At 39.1% G+C, this 23,456-nt stretch overlaps 1 protein-coding gene and 1 long non-coding RNA gene across 4 annotated transcripts in view; one reads left to right on the top strand and one right to left on the bottom strand.

The window, feature by feature from the left end:
• MME (membrane metalloendopeptidase) overlaps window positions 1-23,456 on the bottom strand; it is a 103,774-nt gene that overhangs the window by 48,276 nt on the left and 32,042 nt on the right. For all 3 annotated transcript variants that reach the window (XM_039236075.1, XM_039236073.1, XM_039236074.1), the window contains exons 4-10: window positions 18,228-18,389; window positions 16,995-17,075; window positions 16,813-16,908; window positions 16,585-16,703; window positions 14,455-14,520; window positions 3,631-3,765; window positions 1,587-1,688 (exon numbers count right to left, since the gene is read on the bottom strand). In XM_039236075.1, the coding sequence (XP_039092006.1) occupies window positions 1,587-1,688; window positions 3,631-3,765; window positions 14,455-14,520; window positions 16,585-16,703; window positions 16,813-16,908; window positions 16,995-17,075; window positions 18,228-18,389 (761 nt within the window). The remainder of the gene's footprint in view (window positions 1-1,586; window positions 1,689-3,630; window positions 3,766-14,454; window positions 14,521-16,584; window positions 16,704-16,812; window positions 16,909-16,994; window positions 17,076-18,227; window positions 18,390-23,456) is intronic.
• Window positions 15,433-22,287, top strand: LOC120234281. The gene is made up of 3 exons (XR_005529044.1): window positions 15,433-15,646; window positions 19,100-19,674; window positions 21,023-22,287. It is a non-coding gene; the product is annotated as an uncharacterized LOC120234281 (long non-coding RNA).

Here is a 23,456-nt window from a genome sequence, read left to right as displayed (position 1 = left end):
TTCTCTTTTAGGTTCTAAGACTCAATTACAGTTATAGAGTCAGACATGGTTAGATTATCATTTGCATCACTATGGAATTACCACAATGGCCGGTTTGATATTTGTGTGGGATTTTTCCTCCATTGTTTCAATCAGTTCCTGAATAGAAATTAGTTCTGTAGCATGATTATTTAGATAGCAACATTCAACCAACCATTGAAGAGCAAAAGCAAATCCCCTAAGCATAGAGAATATACAGACAGAAATTAAGTTCGATGTCATCTTCTTGGTCAAACTTATATTAAACAAACAAAAAAAAAGAAAAAGAAATTTAGCTTTAAAAAAATGAAGCTTCCTATGTTTACACAAAAATTTAAATGGATATAAAGTGTTTATCTTTTAAAAGTGGATATTGAACAATCCATTCAAACACAGTGATACATCTCAGTGGAGATTCTGCTATAAATGAAAGCATATTATTGTCATAGCAGAAGTACAGAAATGTCATATATACAACACAAATGGTCCAAAGAAGCCAAACAACACATCTGAAACTATCAATACTGGGTCTATAGGCATACAATGTTTACACTTTGGAGCTACTAAGAGATGAAATCTGATCCAATATTCTCTAAATGGGAATTGTGGTTATTCAACCACCAATAAATAGAAGAAAAAAACACAGATGTGGAGATTATGCAAATATTGCTGAAATACCACATTTCAGTGTTTGTGAAGTTTATACACTTGGAAGTACATAAATATACAGATCACTTATTAAGTATGAAGTGCTATATACTTTTCTTGATTTTCTTTGGTGGTTCGGACCATTCTTTCAAAACATATTTATTAAACCCTTAACACTTATTATACTAAACAGATTTAAGTGAGAAATTCCTAATAATAGGTCATGCCTTTACAAAGTATGCCCCCTCCCTTTTTTTATTGTAATTAGCGCCAAAGAGAATTCTATCACTAAACATGATGGTTTATAGATTTTCCCATGGATCTTGCTTCTTTTCCCAATCATGTGTATGAACTTACACACAAGGATACATGCATAGTCCCCAAAAGAGATTATTATGTACTAGCTAATGAATTACATCTGTTTGTAAATGGAATCTATGAGACAGATTTTTCTTATTTCTTGTGTTTTATTTCTCCACTATTACTTGGAAAATCTCGACAGATGGCCTTGATGAGAATATGGCAAGTTCAATAAATAAGTTACCCTTTATAGGGTTAAAAAGAAATTCAGTGACTTTATTATTTGGCTGAACAAGTCCAATGGCTATATAGTTGTCTTTCAAAAGGATTTTCTGGTTTAATGTTTTACAAACCCTTTGCTACAACAGTTTCTAATATCATTGCATATCTGCCTTGAAAGGAATTTTACCTTTGAAATTCACTCTAGATATTATACAATGATTTCATATAATTTTTTTCCAGTCTTGTCATGAAGTCAAATGGTTGGTGTCCTCTAAATTCATTTCGAAATTCAATTTATTTCAAAAAAATAAATAAACACCAAACTTTAACCAACTATATTACAATGTTATAATTTTAGAAATGGCACAGTAACAGAGGCCATAAAACTTAGTACTTACCTTCTGATCGATCTCTAGTGAAAAGTTATTTTGGAGCTGGGCTAATGTCATTTTATTATAAAGAAGCATTGGATCATTTCGATCTTCAGATTTAGTTGTAGCCTATGGATTTAATTTTTGATCATTGTTTTAGAACTAAGCATACTTAGGAAAATATCACTCTGTATGAGGGAAAAAGAAATATGGGATAGGTACAACATAATTCAAGCTCTATTTTGTATACTTGTTTTATGATTAAAATAGATTGATATCAAAAAAAGTGAAACTTAAGAGATTTTTAAGTATATTTAGTAATAATCGTCACTATTTGGCTGCTGTGTCGAATATAAAATTTTTCAAATATCTTTTTATACTTTGACAACTGCTGAACCACATAGATAGTGTCTGCAGGCCTTTTTCTTTCTAAAGGTGATGGCCAGCACAATTGTCGCTGTGGTTGTTTTATAGAACTTTCTCAAATACAATCTTGTCCAATGCATCTCTCAAATACTCTCTCCTACCTCCTCATTGCCACCATCCAGTGTCACAGGTAAAATCCAGACAGGAAAGACAAAAACAAACCCCAAACCATAATGACTTCTGCAAGAATTTAAAACAATTAAGAGAGAAAATTCCTAGTACACAGCACAGTCATCTGGGGAGAGAGCCAGCACCATCTATATTTGTGACTCTTATCCCTCCTAATTAGTTTAGTACTCTATACTCAACAGCATCCAGTTTTATTTACTTGTTTATTTATTTTTCACTGAATCAAAAGAAAAAACTGCAGTAACAACTCCTCAACTAGTGGCTGAAATAAGAAAAATTAGTTTTAAGTGAGGAGAGACAAAAGGTAGAAGTTTAACATGGGAATTATTTCTCAGTGACGATGACTTCAATTTCCCCTTTAGGTACTTATTTATTCACTCCTTAAAAAATTATTTATTAAACATGTCCTGAATGCAATAATAAGCTGGATTTTGTTAGAGATACACACGTGATTCAAAGGAGACTAAGACTTCACCCCAACCTGAGTTTAAGAGAGGAGGAAAAACAAAGACACGAATAATTTTGAGGTAAGATACAACTATCAGAGAGCTAAGGCTGATCAAAGGAGGATGTGGTCTGGGAAGGGCCAAGTACTGAAAACCCAAGGCAATAAACTATTCTCCTCTAACTGTTCTGTGTCCAGCACGGAACCACATGTAACCCATCAAACTGCCATTCATCTAGCTGCAGCTCCAGGCAAAGTCTGGTTCTGATTGGAGATTTTTGGTTGCATATAGCTTAAGGAAAGCTAAAATTGCCCTCAAAGATCTTTAGTCTTCAGGATTCTGATGGCAGTGTCAAGCACATGGGGATTTAGGAGCACAGGTTGTTGTTTGCAATGTCAGAGAGGTCTGTAGATTCTAGACTGAAACTGACCATACGTTTAATCAATAACCTTGATACTACTTTGACAGAGCTCACTCCTGGAGACTGCAGACTCTTGTCAGAGGAAAGTCAGACAAGAAAGTGCCAATTCAGACTCCAAAGGTTCATCTGAAGCTAGAGGAAACTCAGGAAAACACCCCATGGGCTTTGCTGCTGAACCCTGTTTGTCAGATCTTTTGAGCTAACCAGATGGTCTGAACTCAGTAACATCACACTGTCAGGTGGCCATATTCAGGGACAAATACTTCCAAGAAAAGGGAAAGGCAATCACTATGATCACCTTAAACTTTAAAATAAAACAAAGGAAAACTGTACACAGCAATGAAGTGTGCCCTGAGTCACAAGGCCATTTCAACAAATGACTGCAAATAGGCTTTTGGTATAATCCATTTAAGTGTATCTAGTTTAATATTTGCCAAATGCAGTATGTCTCCTGGCCAGCAGGAACCCAGTTTACTACAAAATTCTACAGTCTCAAAGGTCTTCATAAAGTCAATGATTTCATTACTGAGCTATGCATTCTTACCAGTTGCTTAAAAAGTTGTGCCTTTTACCTTTAAAATATGATAGAGAGGAGAAAGAAGAAAAGGGTGGTGAAGTTATTCAGTGTATTAAAGAAAAAGTGTTTTACATTGGCAATTTCTTTTTCCAATTGCATAACTTTCTTCATTTCCAAAGAAAGTTGGTTTTCATTGATGAGCAGTCCTTTCTCCTTACGAATCAATGTGGCTACAGAAATCATAAAATCCAAATATGCTCTACAAGCCTGCAAGAAATAAATAATGAACTGTTGGAGAACATTCTAAATATTTAGCACGGTGATTTAACTTAAATTTTATTGATTAATTTTTGGAAACACATAAAGCGCAGTAAAATACATATCGTTTCCTAAATTCTAAAAGAAATAACCTACACAGGGATGCCTGGGTGGCTCAGTCAGTTAAGTGTCCAACTTTGACTCAGGTCATGATCTTAAGGTTCACAAGTTTGAGCCCCTACATGGGATCTATGCTGACAGCTCAGAGCCTGGAGCCTGCTTTGGATTCTGTCTCCTTCTTGCTCTGCCCCTTCCCTACTTGCACTCTCTCTCTGTCTCTTAAAAATAAACATTAAAAATTTTTTTAACAACAACAACAAAAAGAAATGACCTGCACACGTTCTTAGAAAGTCATAAAGTGTTTGAATTAGAGCAGAACAAAAAAGTATCACTTTGAAAGTACTAAGTAATTTATCACCATTTGATTTGGGAATTCTATAATTTTATATTTGTTAGTCAAGTTATCTTAAATTGCCTTACTAAGAACACAGTTGCAAAAACATTTGATCAGCAATAACCTAGTATTTTTTTCTTGAATAATAATAAATTCTTTTACTGAATTCCATTTCTCAGGTTTTCTCTGCTTATGTATGCCTTTTTTAAATGTTCATGAAGAGGTGAGTGTGGTAGTGTGGCCGAGCGGTGTAAATGTTCATGAAGTGGTGGCCACAAACATATAACATGATCAGAACATCTTTAGATCTTCTCTTCTGGCCAAGCAGTTGTTTTTTGTTTATTTTTGTTGTTGTTTGCAGATGAGACTGTGCTCATAAGCTCCACAAACCTAGGGGTTTTAGTTAATTCCACAGCTGGCTCACAATGTAAAATTTCTAGGTTTGGATATCTGCTCTTTTCTAAAGACTTAAATTCCTTCCATTTTATCCTCACATGCACTTTAACTTTGAGAAGGTAAGCCATAAACTAGTTATATTATCAACCTTCTACAGAATATATAAATGCCTTATTCAAATTCAGAGTGGCAGCAACACCAGGAAATTGAATACCACTTATGTAAATTTCAACCCATTGCTATTCAGCCATTATTATCTATCAGCAATTAAAATAAATTATAATCCCACCCCCTTAAAATGTATTCAAAATTCAAGTTCCCAGCACCAGCTTAACGACAAACAGACAACCATGATTAGGGAAGTCATGCCACACAAGTTTGAGGGTAACGGGCACTTCTGTGCTTCACATAGTCACTCACAGGGTAAATACGAAGGAGGGTTATACAGTGCTTAATGCTTTGTAGCTTCAAGAGGGTTTTATATCCCTACTTACTGATTATCAGTGAAAGGGGCACACTTATATTCACTGTGAGTAGGAAAAGCGCATCTGACTTTATAGTGACTCAGTAAGAGGATTAAACATAAAACCTATAGGCAAATAAAAAATATTTTATCAAGCAAGATGAACAGGTATTATCAATTTGAAAATCAAGAGGACCGCGTAAAGTAAGGTTTAGCTACGGCATTCCATGACCTTCACTAAAAGCTAAGTAAACAGTTCCCCAGGTTTGTCTTTTCATGGATATCCCATGATGCTGGGGCTCTCCAGCTAGGGCCTCTCTCCATGGAACTGCCACTCAATAGAACAAACTATTTTTTCAACTGTGAAAAACCTGTATTAAACCTGTATTAAAACCATAATCACTAAGGTAACAGGGATAAAAGGATGTTTTTATGTATATTCTCACCAAGTCCATTCTTTTCCTATTAAAAAGTAATCAGAATTCTTGTTTCCCTTTGAAGTAAACAAATATGTCTGAGTTCATGTCTCACGGGACCAACGATTCCAAAGTATAAGCATGCAGTGTTTTGAATTAACTGTATTTCTAATCATATAAATTCATCTGCATTGAGCAGGGAATTACTACTGCCTATGAAGGAAATGGTAATTTGAATTTTACAGTATCAGTCTGCTGAGATTTCTTTATTCTGTGGGATGCTTTTTTGTTAATGAGGTAAGAAAGCAGTAACAAGAACGCTCTCCTGCACTTGACTGATGCAGCAAACTGGTTCTCCTCCAATATCTTTGTCTTTATAGGTTCATTTAAAGACCCTAGAACTTGGCATAAGGCAAGCACATGAACTCTGGATGGTGCTTCCAGTCTGCTGAGCTGTTAAGGTTTCCCAGAACACTGGAAGCATAGGATATCACCAATTTCTGGGATGCTTGACTATTTCATACAGCTACATGGAATATACCACTTCCTTTAATGAGCTCCATTACCTGGCAACTACTCCAATGTGACTGATTAAAATGTGTGTCTTAGTATCTTGATTATCTTTCCTGGCTTCCAAATTTATCTAGTAGCTGTCAGAACCCAGGCTTACTCCTGCTGTTAAATCCTTTTTACAAGATATGATTCTACCCTAAGGTTTTAATTTTCTTCCCTGATATACTTGTAGACACATAATATGCCAAATGATAGTAATTGTCATGATTTGGGGAGAAAGTAATCAACATATATTTTAACATTTAAATAGTACATTGGCCAGGATATTTTTCAAATTGAAATTCAAGTTTTCTTTTTGGTCACTCAGAGAGCAATTAGTTACCAGGACAAGGGTCAGAGCCAATAGTCATAAGGTAGCCTTGTCAAAGTCTCCACACAGTGAATTCTTTATGTGAAAAAGAATCCACCTAAGTATCTACGTAGCCTTTCTTTTAAAAAAAACAAACAAACTTCGTAAATCCCAACTCCTATAATAGCAAGTTCAGAGATGATCACTGGTTTTACATGGTTTTATGGTAAAATTCATAATTACAGCTTTGTGAAATCTTAAATTACATACTGTCAGTGGGAGGATATTTACTAACATCCAAGACCATGAATTGTCACTTTAATTAGAACTATCTTCATTTTGCAGGACCAAGAAATGGTACTTATAAATTAGCTCTGTATAGAAATTGGGCTTCTCTTGCTTCGACAAAGCTGGTATTTGTTGATTGCCAAAGAGAAAAAGAGCAATGACATATTACTATTGTCCTTCAAAATTTAGCATCTTTGTTTATGAACAACAGCAAGACCCAGGGAGGAAGAGATAGCTTTCTAGTCAGACTGGTTGATATTTGGGTACCTCAGTGCAACGACCACCTAAGGATCAGGGTTTCACTTCCAAAGATTCTGTCCCAGGATACCCAGCTCTTACCAATTTTCTGCGTTTCCCTTTCTAGGGGAGGCACGTGGAGCATGAGGTGACTGAGAAGTCACAGAACAGCTATTCCTAGCCACTGATGCCCAGGGATTTTTAATAATGTTACACAGAAAGTTTCCTGAAGGAACATACAGAGGACACCAAGTGGAAAAGATAGGTTTCCTATCAAAAGTCTTGTTATTTTTTTTCCAGCTTAAACATCCTTGTCAGGGAGCACACACCTGTTGCACTGGAGACCTGTTCCCCTGCAGGGACTGCAGACAAAATTGAGAAAGAGCAGCCAATCGGAGCAGGAGAAACATCAGACTCAAGAGGATCCACTGTGGACCAGCATGGAGGCTCTTTCGGGGCTTTCATCAGGTTCTTAATGGGGAGAACTTAGAGACTGATGTGAGCACTTATTATGTAACTTCTAAGGTTACTGCACATGTTTGAGAAGCTGCATGTAGTTCTTTTTATAAACCACGTTCGATCCATCTCAAAGAGTTCTCTCCTCAATGCCACACATGCCAAGACAAGTCTTGTCATATTCACTAAGTCTCAAGTTTAAAAGCTCCTTTGTCTTTTGTTAAATACAGACACCCGGACTGGGTACAACCTCCTGACTGTTAGTCACCTGCTGCCCAGAAAGGACAAAATGAGGTCAGCAGTTTCCCTTGCACGATCTGTTTTATCAAGTCAGCCAAGCATCGGCCAGAGTGATCTTTTTAAAAACCAAACCCAATTACATCTAAATTCTCCACCGACCCCTATCCCTAGTCACTCACCTTGTATCACCTTGTTTTGTTTCCTTTATAACACTCTTGTCTACATTTATTTTATTTTCTTATATTATTTACTTATGTCTTTGTTTTCTATCTCCTTACATTAGAACATGAGCTCTAGGTGAACAGGACCTTGTCTGCCTTATTTGTTGGTATATCTGTTGCCTAGAAAAATATCTGTCACATAGTAGAAGCTCAATAAATAAATTCTGATTTAAAAAAATGAAATGAAGTTTGGGGAGCCTGGGTGGCTCAGTCAATTAAGTGTCCAACTCTTATTAGTTTCCACTCATGTCATGATCTCATGGTTCATGGATTTGAGCCCCGCATCGGCCTCTGCACTGATGGTGCAGAGTCTGCTTGGGATTCTTTCTTCTTCTCTTTCTCTGGCCCTACCTTGCTCATGTGCTCTCTCTCTCTCTCAAAATGGATAAATAAACTTTAAAAATTAAAAAATAAATTAAAAATGAAGTTAAATTTTAAGTATATTAAGTAAGTTTCCTTCACTTCCTATGTCATCAGACTTCTATTCCCAGCCCAAGTCTGGCACGGTTTCTTTCTGCTTGTATTTTGGGTGAGTGGGTAAACAAAATCTTCACTAGGTTTCAGTCAATTCCAGCTTGTACCTGCTCATCGAAAGGACTGGAAATCTCAGCTTTGTTCCTTTCTTCTTTCCTAGTCTGCATTTTCTCTTATTCAGACACACAGACCCTAGGTCATGTCTTTCCAGCTTCCAACCATCCTGATCATGTTCCAAGTCCTCCAACTTCATCCCTCAAACATCTCCATTTTTATGAGCCCCCAGTTTTTCTAAGAAGGTTGAATTTGTTCATGATTCCGGACTCCTTGTTCCCTGCTATGGCCCCATAGCACTACACCCTATGGCTTCTAATTACCAATTTCTGCCCCACCTCCTCTGGTTCTTATCCGCTAGTCCAGCGGTTTGCTCACTTTTCTTTTAGCCCTGAAATACTCTGTTCAAATAAATATTTTGTTGATGTGTAAGCAAGTAAAACAAATCATGATGGATTGTCTTGAAGCATGTGGACGTGAAGGTGCAGTTACACAGAGCGCTACTGACACGCATGAAGAGGTTTTAGGTTTGGAAAATCGCTACTCTGGCTTTTTCTACTTTCTCAGACAAGCACAGAGTATAAACATATCTATAACCCAATTATGTTCAAATATTTGGGGTGGCTAACCTACAGATTTCTTTACAAAACAGGACAAGGTAACAATTAGCCTTGATAATCTAAAGAGGTAAAGAAAAGGAAGCTTTGAAAACAGTTCCAGTTTATCCCCAAATAGAGTCCAGAGACTCTTCTGAAGGTGAGTGGTTTCTTAAGAAAATTCAGGACATCATTCCTTTCAGGGACTCCATCAATATACAAGAGCTTTCTCACATAAGGCTGGTTCCAATGAAAAATTTCATGAATAGGATGATTATTCTTTATGGTTAACATATATCTTTCCTATTGTTTTCCTTGCACAGAAACATACACCCTTGGAATGGACAGAATTGTTTCAACTCTCACTATGCTGGTCCTTTGAGGTAGTAGAGTGTCATTTAAGTTCACCAGAGTAGGTTTTTATTACTTACAATTAATGTTCTTAACTGACACATGGATTTTTTAATTAGTGAGTTTAAGCAAGCTCACTCAAGTCATTTTACTTCTTTGAGTCTTTGTTTCCTCATTTGTAAGAGAAGAGTTTGGACTAAATCCTCTAATGTCCCATTTAGTTCTTAAAGTCTGTGCATGAGTAACCTTAATCATTAAGAAAACATATGATCCTGTCATGTACAAAATATAAGAATATATATCTTTGGTTTCTATTGTCATGAAGCACATTCCCTTCTTTAAGCGAGATGGAAAGCACAGAAAATGAAAAGGAACGGAGGTAGTTAAGTTCAGAACAATAACCAGAGGAATATAATATGCATTTCATGCATTTCTCAAACTATAATATTTAAAACTGTCAGAATAAAAGCACATAATAAGTTTGAAAGCCAGAAGGCTTTTTAACAAGAGAAAAATAGGTTTTGTCTTTGAGGAGGGAGGTGAGAGAGAGAGAAATGCATCATCTATTTTCATTACTTAGCAGTGTAATGACACAAGGCATTTTACTGTTTTGAATGCTATACAATTATCACAACACAAAAATTCCATTTGGAAGGTATCAGAAGCAAACACACACACACACACACACACACACATGCACACCAGAAGCACGCTTCTATGAAGCAGAATGAGCTTTCATAGTAGCTGCTGTCTTCATTGTTCATGAGAAGTTTAGTTTAGGATTATGAGGCAGACTTCCTGAATGAGCGGGATATCTTGAAAGAGGAGTCAAGAAGGATCTGGGGAAATGGACTTAGGTACTGATCTGATCAAGATTTATGTTTAGGATCCTTTTGATCAAAGAGGGGATGTGACCATCCCTCAACCCTGGCCCCTGAGGCATCGCTGCAGAATCAGACTCCACCCTATAGTCTGAAAATCATCGGTTAGAGTGACAGTCAAGGAAGCCAGGCGTCTCTAGTCAAAGATGGAGCACCTTTCTTGGTTAAAAAGTTGGTGTCCTCATGTCAATCCTCAAAATTTCCCTTGGTTATTTCCAATAAAATAATGTGAAATGCAAAAGTATGGGACCCACTGACTATGTGAATATATTTCAGGCAAACTGAATGTAGCAGAGAAAGAATTGGACATTAAAAAGAGGAGGGATTCATGGTTTATAAGATGTTTGTAAGATGCTTAGGAAATATAGTCCATTAGCCACTGATGTTCTAGAGCTCACACTTGCCCCCCAATCAAGGTGAGGAACTAGGAGGGACCTCTAAGAGATTGGGTGCTTCTACCTTCCTTTTCTTTCTTCTCTTCCTGCCTTTCTCCACCTCAACCGTTCATCTACTGATTCCGTTCATCTCCTGATTCACTTAGTATTCATTTGGTAACTAGTAAGGGTCAGGAACCAAGCTGGATACTGGAAATAAAGCAAAGAATAAGTGAGACGTGCCACCGTTGCCACCAACTTTACAGTTTCCTAGGAGGGGGAGGTGACATTAAATAGAAAAGTATCCAGAAATCCATGTACTAGAGGAAGATAAAAGTATTTTCATCTAGTTACAAGTTCCAGGGAAAGCCTTCATGAGAAAGTAAAATTTAAACTTAGACTGAAAGTGTGAGGAGACAAGGAAGATGGCTGGGCAGGTGGTATGTATGTGTGGAGCGTTCCAGGCAAGGGAAAAGGTACATCAAAGCCTAGAAGTAAGAAAATCAATGAAGACCAGTGATACACAGATAGAATGATATGAGGGTTTCTTCCAGTTTTATAACTTTTCTACTAGATATTATTTCATTACTCTATCCTTTTCATCATTTTTTTTTCATGAAGCAATACACCACTAAGGGAAAAGTTTTCATAGGGATTAACTTTTTCAGAGATAGCAAGGTAGTGGAAAAACTAGAATTAACTTTTACTTGATAGCTGGCTAGGGATGCAGAATAGAAACTAAGTGAGGGATTGCAGGTAGGAGTGACTGGGAAAGAGTAGCAGATATCATGGGGGCAAAAAGGAAAAACTTGGAATTTCTTCTGTGGCCACACTTCTCCTCCTGATACCTGCCCCCCCCTCACCCCGCCGCTGCAGTTAATGGATTTGAAAACAGGGGGAGGGTCCACAAATATTCTAGTAATTACCCATTTCCAGGATGCAATTAGATTTTATCCCATATGCCAACCTCCTTCAACAGGTTGGTTGGAGCTGGAGCACCAAATTGAGAAAGTATTCTGAGGCCTGAGGTTAGCAGGAAAGGGTACAGTTACCAACAGCCCTATTTATGGAAGCGAGGCAAGGCAGCAAGCACGCTGTGTGTTTGCTTGTTTAATCCAGATCACTGAAGGGCACCTAATTTGAACCGGTGACTTCCTGGCTGTAAATGCCAGTGCTGCTGGATTTTCCCTATCATTTGCTCATTTAAAGAACCCTCCTAGTATAAAGTACTACTCTTATGAAGTTGGAATGATATAATGGAAAGAGCAATAGACAGGGACAAAAGTTCTACCGCAGGTTCTACTGTTGATTTGGTGACTGTTTTAGGGCAAACTTCTGGGCCTCAGATTTCTCTCCCATAAACTTTATAAATATATTACTGATTCTAGATCTGGTCACCAATGTGTTGTTTGACTACAAACATAGTATTTCCCAGGCCAGCAGATGCAAACTGTGGCAAGACTGCTAAATGTCTTTGGTATCCAAGATTCCCTTCTTCTCTTTAGTTAACAGAGCTTTCCTCCCTGTCAACCAAATGTTAAAAGGCACACACATGCCACCCAGCTTAAGACTACATTTCCCAGAATACTTAGTATTTAGCTGTGGCCACATGACAGCATTCTAACCGATAGGATGTATGCGACTTCTGCATCACTTACATAAAAAGAAATCTTTTCTTTTTCTCATGGCAGGAAATGTGAACAGAGCACTGGTGAACCAACTGTGACCAAATAGACTAATATAAAACACGAGAAGAGCTGATGTTAGAGCAATGAGTGGTCAGAGAAGCTGTGGTCTCAGCAGTTCCCTTGGAGCAGCACTTCCTTCCTCCCCTGACTGCCTGCCTCCTTCCGTATTAAAACGGGAGATAGAAATAAGCCTCTCTCTGGTTGGAGCATCTGTATTTTTAGGTCTCTCTGTTACTGTAGCCAGGACCCAACTAATTTACAAACTCAAGGACACACAGGGACCAGGAAGTCAATATAAACCAGTAATCATCTAAATAACTGCTCAAGGCTGAAGAACAAGTACGCAGTGGGAAGCAGCAGCCACGGCGGCTCTGCGCAGCAGCTGCCCCCTGGGAACACAGGCCTAGGGCTTCCAGCCCTACCGATTTATCAAGAAATCTGGGTTTGCAAGTCGTACATTTGCTAAAAATATTGGCAACTAATCCAAAACTACCTGAGGGTTAAACAAAAATGCCTCTTTATCAGACTCAAGCTTATGATGGCCAGGGTGTGACTTGTTCTAGACTATGAGACAGCACTGAATAAACGCACAGATACACCATCATCCTAAGAACCGCTTTTATGGGGGGAAAATAAACTTTGCCACATGGAATGTATATACTGACTGCCAGGTAGTCCTTGATATCAGAGACGTAAGAGTACAGAAAAACTGACATATGTTTAGGATTGGAAAAATTTAATGTTTTTTAGGACACAATCCTAAATACAAAAAACATTCCAGTTCATGATGATGACAGTGTGACATCATGAGCCAAAATTCCTCAATCACCCTCAACTCTGCAGCAGGAAGTAGCGTGCAAAGCCTATAGGAGCTGCAGCGCACACAGTAACTAGATTATTATGAACTCAAATATCCTACCTCCGTTTGACTGTCTGTGCTACTGATCGTGGTCTTTTATAATATCTTTTTTCATCTCAATGCTGCGTAGTCACTCAAAAAGATACTTTCCAGTGAATTTATTCCATGTTATCTGAACTTAATAATTGGGCAAAATAAATGCTTGGCACAAACACATTTAGCTAATAATTTTAGCTATGAAGCAATGTCAGCCACATCACTACATTGTAACCCATCAGGATCATCAAATGTAAACTTACTTCTGAGTTACTAAATTATTATGAGGAAAACATTTATAACTAACACCTTCCCCAAATATCTAATCATACATCCCATTGCTGGGTTTGTCTTGTGTTGTTTTTTACATCCATAAGCACAGGCGCACAAACATCAGTGCGAGGGCAGTAGGCCGTGACATGGCACAAAGCATTCTAGACTGGCCCCTGTTCTGTGGCGTATGAGGCTGCTTGGCTCACCGATCAATGTTAGAGTCAGAAAGTGGCTGCAAACGTTTGTCTGAACCTGATGCTCCTACCTTAGTAGTCTTCTGAAAGTCACATCTAAAGGTTCTGAAAGGGTACTATAAAGTATGTGTCTCATTGCCACACTGGACCATTCCTTGATCCTCACTAGCACTGCCCTAGACCATGATTAATCTGTTCTTTTTTTTTTTTTTTTTCAAGTAGGCTCCACATGGAACATGTAGCCCAAAATGGGACTTGAACTCACCACCTTGATTTCAAGGTGAGCTGATATCAAGAGTTGGATGCTTAACCAACTGAGCCACCCAGGAAGTTCCATTTATTTTTTAAATGGCTCAATTTAAAGAGGAAATGAAACACTTAAAACTCACTTTTCAACATGGGCCATATGACTTAAATAGTAAGAATCAAGACACAAATAAGAAATTTCAAGTTTCCTAATTCCTTAGAAGACTTTCATGGAGCGCCTAGGTGGCTTAGTTAGTTAAGCGTCCAACTTCGGCTCAGGTCATGATCTCATGGTTTGTGAATTTGAGTCCTATGTCAGTCTCTGTGCTGTGCCGACAGCTTGGAGCCTGGAGCCTGCTTCGGATTCTGTGTCTCACGCTCTCTCTCTGCCCCTCCCCCGCTCACACTCTTGTCTCTCTCTCAAAAATAAACAAACAACAACAACAAAAAAGGTTTTCATTCATTCTGCTGAGAATATGCATTCAGTCCAAGGAAGCTCACTAGTATATACGATAATAAGTATCTGTCCTGTGTGAAGAATACAGAAGGTTAAGTTTAAATTTGGCCTTAGTCTTTTTCAGTATTTATAAGTTTACACCAATTGTTTCTATAGTTTTCTGTTGCTGTTTGTTTGTTTACCTCTTCATATATTCCAGTGCATTCATAGTAGTCTCTGGAAGGGAGGCCAAGTCGAGGCTGGTCAATCTGTAAAACATATACAAAGAAAATAAACCATTCAGTTGATGTGGGACAGCGGGACAAAGTACAAGCAAGTCTACGTATGTATGAGCAAGATCCTAGTGTTCTTGCTGTTTATAAGGGTAACATCCAGACAATGAGTGAGTACAAATTCAGCAATGGTTTCCACATTACTTAGAAGTGTTACAGGGATGGGTGGTTAGGTAATCTGGAAGAATATGCTGCAGGTATTTGAAGAAAGCCAAAGAAATTTGAATGAAAATACACCGGGAAGAACTTTTTAATGCAAAACAGAAGGTGCAGGTGGACAAAAACATGTTGGAATCTAGGACTTGGAAGTTTCTAAAATTATACACTTACAGGACACTTAGCTTCCTGAGATTCTAATATGCTCTCCTGGCGGATATTCTCCTCTCCCACCCTTAACTGGGATGGGAAAAAAAACAAAAAGTGGGAACCTCTGTGGTAACTCTAGAATTGTTTTTCTAGTGAAAATCTTGCCAGAGATTTTTTTTTTTTGAGATGCCCTATCCTGGGGGCGCCTGGGTGGCTTAGTCGGTTAAGCATCCGACTTTCGCTTAGGTCATGATCTCGCGGTTCGTGGGTTCGGGCCCCGCGTCGGGCTCTGTGCTGACAGCTCAGAGCCCGGAGCCTGTTTCAGTCTGTGACTCCCTCTCTCTCTGACCCTCCCCTGCTCATGCTGTCTCTCTCTCTCTCTCCTAGAAATAAATAAAACATTTAAAAAATAAATAAATAAATAAATAAATAAATAAATAAACAAGAGATGCCCTATCCTGAGTGGGAGGGCGGGGGCGGAGGGGGAGGGGATAGGAGAGACTCCTCCTCCCGGCTCTCCCACTCTGCTCAGGACTTGAGTAGACCCAGCTGACAACTGGTTGTGTGAAAGAGGAAAGTAGGCTCTGCTTGAGTGGGTTTGGTCCCTGTGTTCCAGTGAGCCAGTGCACACCAGTGCAGCTTTGGGAGATTGCTTCCTAGGTTCGATGGGTACAGGGCAAACTGGAGCACGTATGGGGTAAGTGAGAACCCCAGCAGCTGTAAAGAGCCCAGGACAATACAAAAGAAACAGAACCCAGAAGACTGGTATGGAAAGTGCCAGAAGGTGTCACCACAGGTAGGGCTCTGCCCTTTTTCCAACCTCCCAACTCTCCCTAGGAAATCTCTTCATGGTGATCATGGTGATCATACAGGATAGCTAGCACTGAAGAGCCAAAGGAGTGAATTCCAGAAGGCGGGGCGGGTCCACTGTAGAAGACAGCTAGGTTCAATCTCTTTCATGATTTTACTAAAAATGGCCATAAAGATATATGCAATAGTGACATAAATATGAATCTGTGACTTGTAACCTTTGGAGTACTTTCTTTTACAGTAGACCAAATAAAAGCTCTATAAAGATTTTAGTCCAACCCAACATACTCATTAAGTATTAATCTCATCTTAGGTGACACCTTAAGTAAACCTAAAATGAATGGTTTACATGAGGGGAAAAAACTCTAAAGAATTGATTTTAAAAGAATGGCATTTTTATTTACTTTCGCTGAGATAAAAGTTCAGATATTCTTTAGTAACAGCCAAAACTGTATTCAAAATCCTTTTCTCAAAAAGCAAAAAAAAAAAAACAAACCACTTCCCCCACCCCACCCCCACTCCCACCAAATCCCTTTTCTGTGTTCTTTTGGGAAGCAACTGGAAATTTCTGGTTTCCAGATTTACATTACTAATGTAAACCAAACCACACTCCTTTCATGAACATACGGAGAAATCAGGTGCTGTTTCAAATTAGGAGGCCCTTTCATTTCTTTAATTTATTTTATGAAGAAAGCAGTATCAAACCTAAGGTAGCAGAAGGGACACATGACCACAGCATTAAGAAAATACTTTCAAAATTGCGAATGCAGGTATCAGGGACAGAGCACAGATTTTTTTATTACTATCTTGCTCATGCAATTCAAATGAGAATATGCATCATTTCTAAATATCAACAACAACAATGTACGCAGAAGTTTTATTAACAATTTAAAGATAACTTGGCTGTCAGCCACACAAACTTACATGAATTATATGGTTCACAGAGTTTTTATCATCCGTGCCAACAAAAAAATTAAGAATGACTTTTTTCCCAAATTTAGAATTCAGCCGTGCAATAGATTTCTCAGCTGTCCAAGAAGGACCTAAAGCAAAGAAAGGTGAAGAATACTTTTAGAAGTTTTAGTGCATTAATGCGATACTACAGATTCTACATGGAAATTATATTTTTAAAAAGAATGAAAATCGCCTTACCATAGGTTTGCTCCCAGTTTTCTGTTACTACTGGCCAATCGTATATTTCTGGTAGTAGACTGAGCAGAGGTTTTCCACCTCTACTATCGATAGCAGCTTTTGGAAACAAAGAAAACACATTCCTTATGAAACCTTTGCATATTTTGGCACACTCTTAATGGAGTACAAGGAAGAGCACTTACATTCATTTATACAAGATCTGTATAGTGTTTTTGCTTTCTGCACTGCTACTATATCTTCAGTTTTGGGTTCCTGAAGAACATCTGAAATAGATCATTGAGTACAACCCATCAATACACTTGCTCGTTTGCAGCTGTAATTAACATTTGCAATGCAGTTTCAGAAAAAAGCTTGCTTTTGTGTAGGTATGTTCACTCCCTCCCCACTAAAACCCTCCAGGAAAAACTAAACCCCTTACCAGATCATTATTCCTAGTGCAGAACTGGGAGTTGATTTCATTAGCCAAGTTAGATGAAAGTCTTTTTGACTAGACTCTCTTTTTTTTGTGAACAGCGATGTGTTCTGCTCTGCCATACATAAATTCTATTCTTTTTAAATTAAGACTAAAAAGAAATAATGCAGAGGAATACAGAATTTAAGATGATAAGTCTTCTTGGTAGCTGGAAATAATTATCTTTGTGTGATTGTACCGTTCATGCTCCAAATGAATTGAATGAAGAATTGTACTTGTTTGCATGTTTGAAAATAGCAAAAATTGTTTTTCTACAAAGTAACTTCTAGAAGAGGGGAACAGAAGATGGAGGATAGCAGAAGACTAGACAAGACTTCAACTTCCCAGGGAGAGCATCTTAGCTGGGTTAGAATAAATATACCCATTTAGGGATACAAATGTCAGTAACATCTTCAACACGGTAATGGCTCAATATTGACATCAACCCAAGGCTAGGGTGGGAAAACAATGGAGGTGGTGGTTAGTGGCAATCAATTAACTTATTTAAAAAATATTTTTAATGTTATTTATTTTTGAGAAGAGAGAGGCACAGGCAGGGGGACAGAGGATCCCAAGCGGGCTCTCTTTTGACAGTAGTTAGCCCCATATGGGGCTTGAACTCTTGAACCACGAGACCCTGACCTGAGCCAAAGTCAGAAGCTTAACTGACTGAGCCACCCAGGTGCCCCAATTAATCTCTTCTTCTGTGAAATGGCATAAAGATGCCATCTCTAGAGACGACAGAGGTGTTTTGTATGTGTGCCCGCAAGTGAATGCTGAGATGCCAACATTTCCATTTCAGCGTTACCACCCTCAGAGTGGCTTGGTGGTGAGCCACAAAAGTTGGAGGGATTATCGACTTTAATCTTCTGTGACATTCTCTGTAATGGCTAAGAGTTGTATCTTTAAAAAATGGATATATTAAGAGAGAAATCTTTGATGCATAGACACAAACTCCACTAACCTTTCAAAACGACTTCCAGTTCATCTCTTAAAATGTCAAAGTTACTGTAACGGGAGCTGGTCTCAGGAATGACGTTGCGTTTCAACCAGCCTCCACAGGCATATTTAAAAAAGTCTGTACAAGGCTCAGCAGTGGCATCCATGTTCTGGATCAGTCGAGCGGCTGAAAGACCAGAGGACGAATGAGATCAAATGAAGGGTGCATGTCTTAAGTAGTTTGGAAGCAGGGGAAAGAGCCATGTTATTTCTCCTTTATGGTCAAGTCAACTGGACTGATGGTCCTTTTTCTTATATAACGGTCAATTGAGGAGGGATGAAGACTCTTAGCTATATATAGTCCTCCTTTCCTTTACTGTCATTGGTTAGCTTTATTCTGACAGGTCTTGGTCTTCCCATCCTACGTCCCACCCCCACCTCCAAATAACTGAGGTCCTTGTTAACTCCTATCTCAGATGACAACAAAGAACACAGGTCTGCCTTAGCAGGCCTGAACCTGGGGCTGACACAGGTAGCTTTTCACTTTATTAATTTTAGCCGGTGACTCTACTTTTCAAGGGTCTGTGACTTTTGAATGTCTCTGAGACTCTAAGGGAAGTGGGATTTTTATTTTTTTAAAGTAATCTCTATACCTAACGTGAACTCACGACCCTGAGATCAAGAGTCCCATGCTCCACCTATGGGAGTCAGCCAGGTGCCCCTGTGGGATTGTTAGTGCATTTTATCACTTTACCATTATTACTTCTTGGACCTTGCTTACAATATTTTTGCACTTCAAATGTGACATTTGTCTATGTAGAGTCTGTCATTACAAAATTGGCTGTAAGCTCGTTAGTTTTTCTTAGCTTTTCTTACATCCACTCTTTTATCTTTGAGAATGGACGATGAAAATATAAATGAGCCAACACTGAGTACTTGCAACGTGCAAAACCCTGACGGTGCTAGGTGCTGCAGCTGACAGAAGGATGTATAAAATATGAATTACTGCCATTGAGGAAAAGGATATTATGCATAGGAGGCCCAACGCCCACAGTTCCTACATGTGGAAGAGAGAGAAAGCCCGCCCACTGTCTTCCCCACATTCTTTCTCATCCAAGTTGAACTGTTCTGCAGCAAAAACAAAAGAGCAATTGAGCATTCATCTCTATCAGGAGAGTATAAGTTCTCAAATGAGCTTCTGAAAAGACTTCACTTTCTGAATTAAATAATTAATTAATTAAAAACTTCAAACAACTGCTGAGCTGTGTGGACAGTCTTCCAACCTCAAATGGTTTAGTCTGTTTTCCAGTGGAATCTCAAGCCCCCACTTCTGACCATCCTCTGGACGTGTCTGCCTGGCTGCCCCCTCAGACTCCAAGTCTTTAATGCTGAACTATGGGTCGTCTCCAGACCAGTCCTTTCTGGACTCGCGCACCTTGGTACACAGCACACCCCTTACCATGGCCTCCCGGGTATGAGCCTTGGGTAACACTCTCTATTTTTCTCTCCTGCTTAGGCTTATTGGTAACTCCTTTGCCTCTTTCTTATACTCGCCGCGATCAGTTTACCCTTTCACTCTCTTTTGACTAGAAGTCATCCAACTATTCATCTTGCTAGTACCATCTCCCTACTTGCATATATTCCACACATCTTTCATAGATTAAACTTTCTCAATTATGCTTTTGGGAGCCACTCTCTCACTGGAAGATACAAAATTCTTTAATTTGGCCTTTACGAATCAAAAGTCTCTACCTTCTCTTTTTTCCTCTCTGTTTTTACACAAACTCTGCTCCAACCAGACAGCCTTGCTCCATGTGCCACAAACACTCCTGTGTTTCTCCACTGGGTGCTGGTGCTTCTCAGTCCCTCTGAGAAGCAGCCTTCTCACCCTACCCTTCTAACTTCTCTTCCCTTTCTTCCCAAATGCTGCCCACTATTGAAGGTTCAGGATGTGGCCCATCTCTTCCCTGAGGCTCCAGTGACTCCATACTTCAGGAAATATTTCTTTCTCTTTCCTGAGAGCTCATTGCCTCTCTCAGCTCCTAATGCTCATTGTGGACACCTACACCATCTTCCTAATCATTCTGTCGATGAACTTAGCCTCTTTGTATTCCCATCACCTAGCACCTCATAAAAGACATGCAAAATGGTTATGTGTGATGACCTTACTGAGTCACCTGTGAGTCCCTACTCCTTCCTCTGACACACCCCCTCCCCCGCTCCTGCACATCAGACCAGTTCTCATCTCCTGGCCTCCAGTCCATCCCATGCTTTCAACGTCCACTGTTTCTGCTCTCTTTCAGGCCCTCCTCTTAAGATCTACCCATGCCCTTTTGCCAAAGCTGTTGCCCCAGGCCCCTCCCGCTTCCGATCCATCATGTGGGTCAGTCAGATTAATGTTGCCATCATATTTCAGCATGCCATTTCCTCTCCGAGATTTTCAAAATACTCCATCTGCATTTATAATAAAATCTTGAAAAATATATAAATATATACGAATATATCATAAAATCCTCACATGAAACTAATGTAACACTGTACGTTAATTTTACATGAATAAAAAGAAAACAAATAAAATCACAGATGGCATAAATGGCCCTGGGAGAAATTTTAAAATAAATCCAGACTCCCCAGCACATTCTCATTCTGCTATATCTCGTGAAGCTTCTCTCTCATCACTGCCTCACACGCGCCTTCTGCCCCAATTCAATGGCTGTGTCAGTTTCTGCTGTGAACACCTTACAGTTTTCTGCTTTTGTAACTTTGACCATGTTGCATCAAGCCTTACTAAAATATCCTTTTTAATATTTGCATGTTTAGAGATTTCAGGCATTTTCAAGGCCTCAGTTCAAATCCTCCTTCTTCATCAAGGACTGTCCTCACAAAATCTACATCAGCTGCCATCATATTCAGTTTTTTTGTTGGAAAAAAACCATTATCTCCTCACCTGGACTGTGCGGCCTGGTAAAGAAGGGGACGTGTTTTCTGATGTTGCAGTCAGTCAAGATTTCTCAGTAAAAACTCTTAACTTAAAACCTCAGGTAAAGATGTGGAAATTGATTTCAAAAAGATGGAAAAAATAACTCCCTTAAACGCTGAGGGAAATGAAAATATAATAGGGGAGGTGAAAATAAAGACCCTAAATGCCTGGAGAATTATCAGAGTGAAAAACCAGAAAATTGGGAGCCTGAAAGAGCTAACCACATTCTAAGCAGACATTTTAGCAATTTGATGCAACTTTTGTCTTTTAACATACTTTTAACTATTTAAACTGAACGTTGTAAAGGCAACTGCCATTTGGGGAGCACTTCTAGTTTCTTCCCCTCCCTGGGGAAATGGAAGGTTTATGTCCCCAACATCACAAGGAGCAAGCAACAAACTCCGAGGGGGAAGAGCAGTGAACAAGTACTGAATCCGTAGGATGAACAGGCCTTACTGCCTGTTGGGAAATACCACATGCCCTTTTAAACACCGTGAACAAAGAAGAGGAGCAGTGGAGCAGCTCTGTGCTCATGAGCACAAACCCACTGCCACATGAATGGCTCTATATGTCTCACTTCTCCCACAAAGGAAAAAAGTAGGATCCTTCCCCTGTTAGGTGGCATTTCGTCGCTTGACACTCAGTTCAACTATTTACATCTGGAAAACAACCCAAAGAAGCAGAATTCAAACAATTGTGAGGGCCAAGCAGGCAAGAGATAGGAAGAGGCAACTTTGCAAACCCTTTCCTGTGACACTTTTTAAATTTCCCTTTGACCAGACAGCGCATCTGAGCATGGGTGCTTCCAATCACTTCAAAGAGAGCTTTCTGTCCTGCTGAATATTTTGGGGCCATGGGCCAAGGCAAGTCATGGGCTAGCACTTTTATGCGGGGTCTTTGATCAAGCTTCCTTTAATCTCTTATCGTGGGTTTGATTCTCGTTTTGCACCTTACCGCCCAGACCTCCTCTGTGCTGACTTTTCTTTGAAGTCAGCGGTAGACCTGCGGGTAGAAGGCCTGTAGGAAACAGACGCTCAACTGTCAAATTGGTCATAATTGTTTTTATATTTTGCACTTTGTTTTGAATTACTCAACCTCTCCACACAGCCACACCTGGGCTCTTCAGATGTTTCCTTATCTGTGTGTTTCTGACTCCTGAGTAAACAAATGTGATTTAAAAACAAATAAAATTATTCATCTTCATAAGTAGACATAAAGAACGATGTAGTAAAGGCAAATGTTGTTGACCACATGTTCGTAAAGCGAAAGAAGCAGTATTTATGCTACTTTTAAAACTCTACATAAAAGCACAGAAAGTCTAAAGACATTTATAGCAGTTACATATGAGTTGGAAGATTATGAGTGTATTTAATTTTGTATTAGTTGCTTATCTTTATTTTCCAATTTGTATTAGATGAACATGCGTTGCTTTTGCAATAAGAAGAAAAAAAGCATTTTTAGTTTAAGAAAATAGTCACATAAAGACAAGAAAAGTAATCTTCTATTAATAATGAGCTTATTTCTTATGAATGACAATTCCAAATGTTCTAGGCTGATAATATATGACACACCATTTTTTCCCTAACTAATCTTCTTGTAACATTCTCCTAACTTGCTTGACTATAGGAATTTTAAAGCAAGCTCAACTACCATTTGGGAAGTTATTAATTACTATATTCATTACTGAGGGTCTACTGTGTGGGAATGGACTGGAAGATGCTGTAGAAGCTGGGGAAATGTTTGGGGTCCTTAAATCAGGCAGACCTGTTTTGAATCCCTGAGCTTCATCACTTTTTAGTTGTATAAGATTAAGAAATTTCCCCGAGATCAAGCAGCTAGTAAACAATGGGGCCACGGGCCTTGCACTTAGGCTCTTGGGGCCCCAGGTTCACCACCCTCTTCCTTCTGTATTTTGGATAGACCAGAGGGAGGTGTGTGAGAAGCAGTGACTTGCATTCCCTCCCTTTTTTCTTCTTCTCAGTCACCCTTTCTTTTGCCTTGCCCTCCACCCCCTGCCCTTCCTGCCACCTTGTAACCACAGCTTCCCAACGTTATCACCAGCAACAAGACTTGGGTCAAAGGTAGGAGAAAATACCAGGGCTTAGAAGGTCTGCAGTGGCCAGGAAGAAGGAAAAAAATTTTTTTAAATCCCCAACAAACAAACAAACAAACAAACAGATGAATTCCTCACAGCAGGGCAAGCAGACAGGAAAGTGGCATGGAGCCCACGTGTACTCAAGAAGTGCATCTTTTTTAAAAAAGAATTTTTAATGT

The sequence above is a fragment of the Hyaena hyaena genome, unplaced genomic scaffold, assembly GCF_003009895.1.
Source record: "Hyaena hyaena isolate Hyena2069 unplaced genomic scaffold, ASM300989v1 scaffold_105, whole genome shotgun sequence".
Lineage (NCBI taxonomy): Eukaryota > Metazoa > Chordata > Mammalia > Carnivora > Hyaenidae > Hyaena > Hyaena hyaena.
This window is presented reverse-complemented; position numbering and strand designations above follow the sequence as displayed.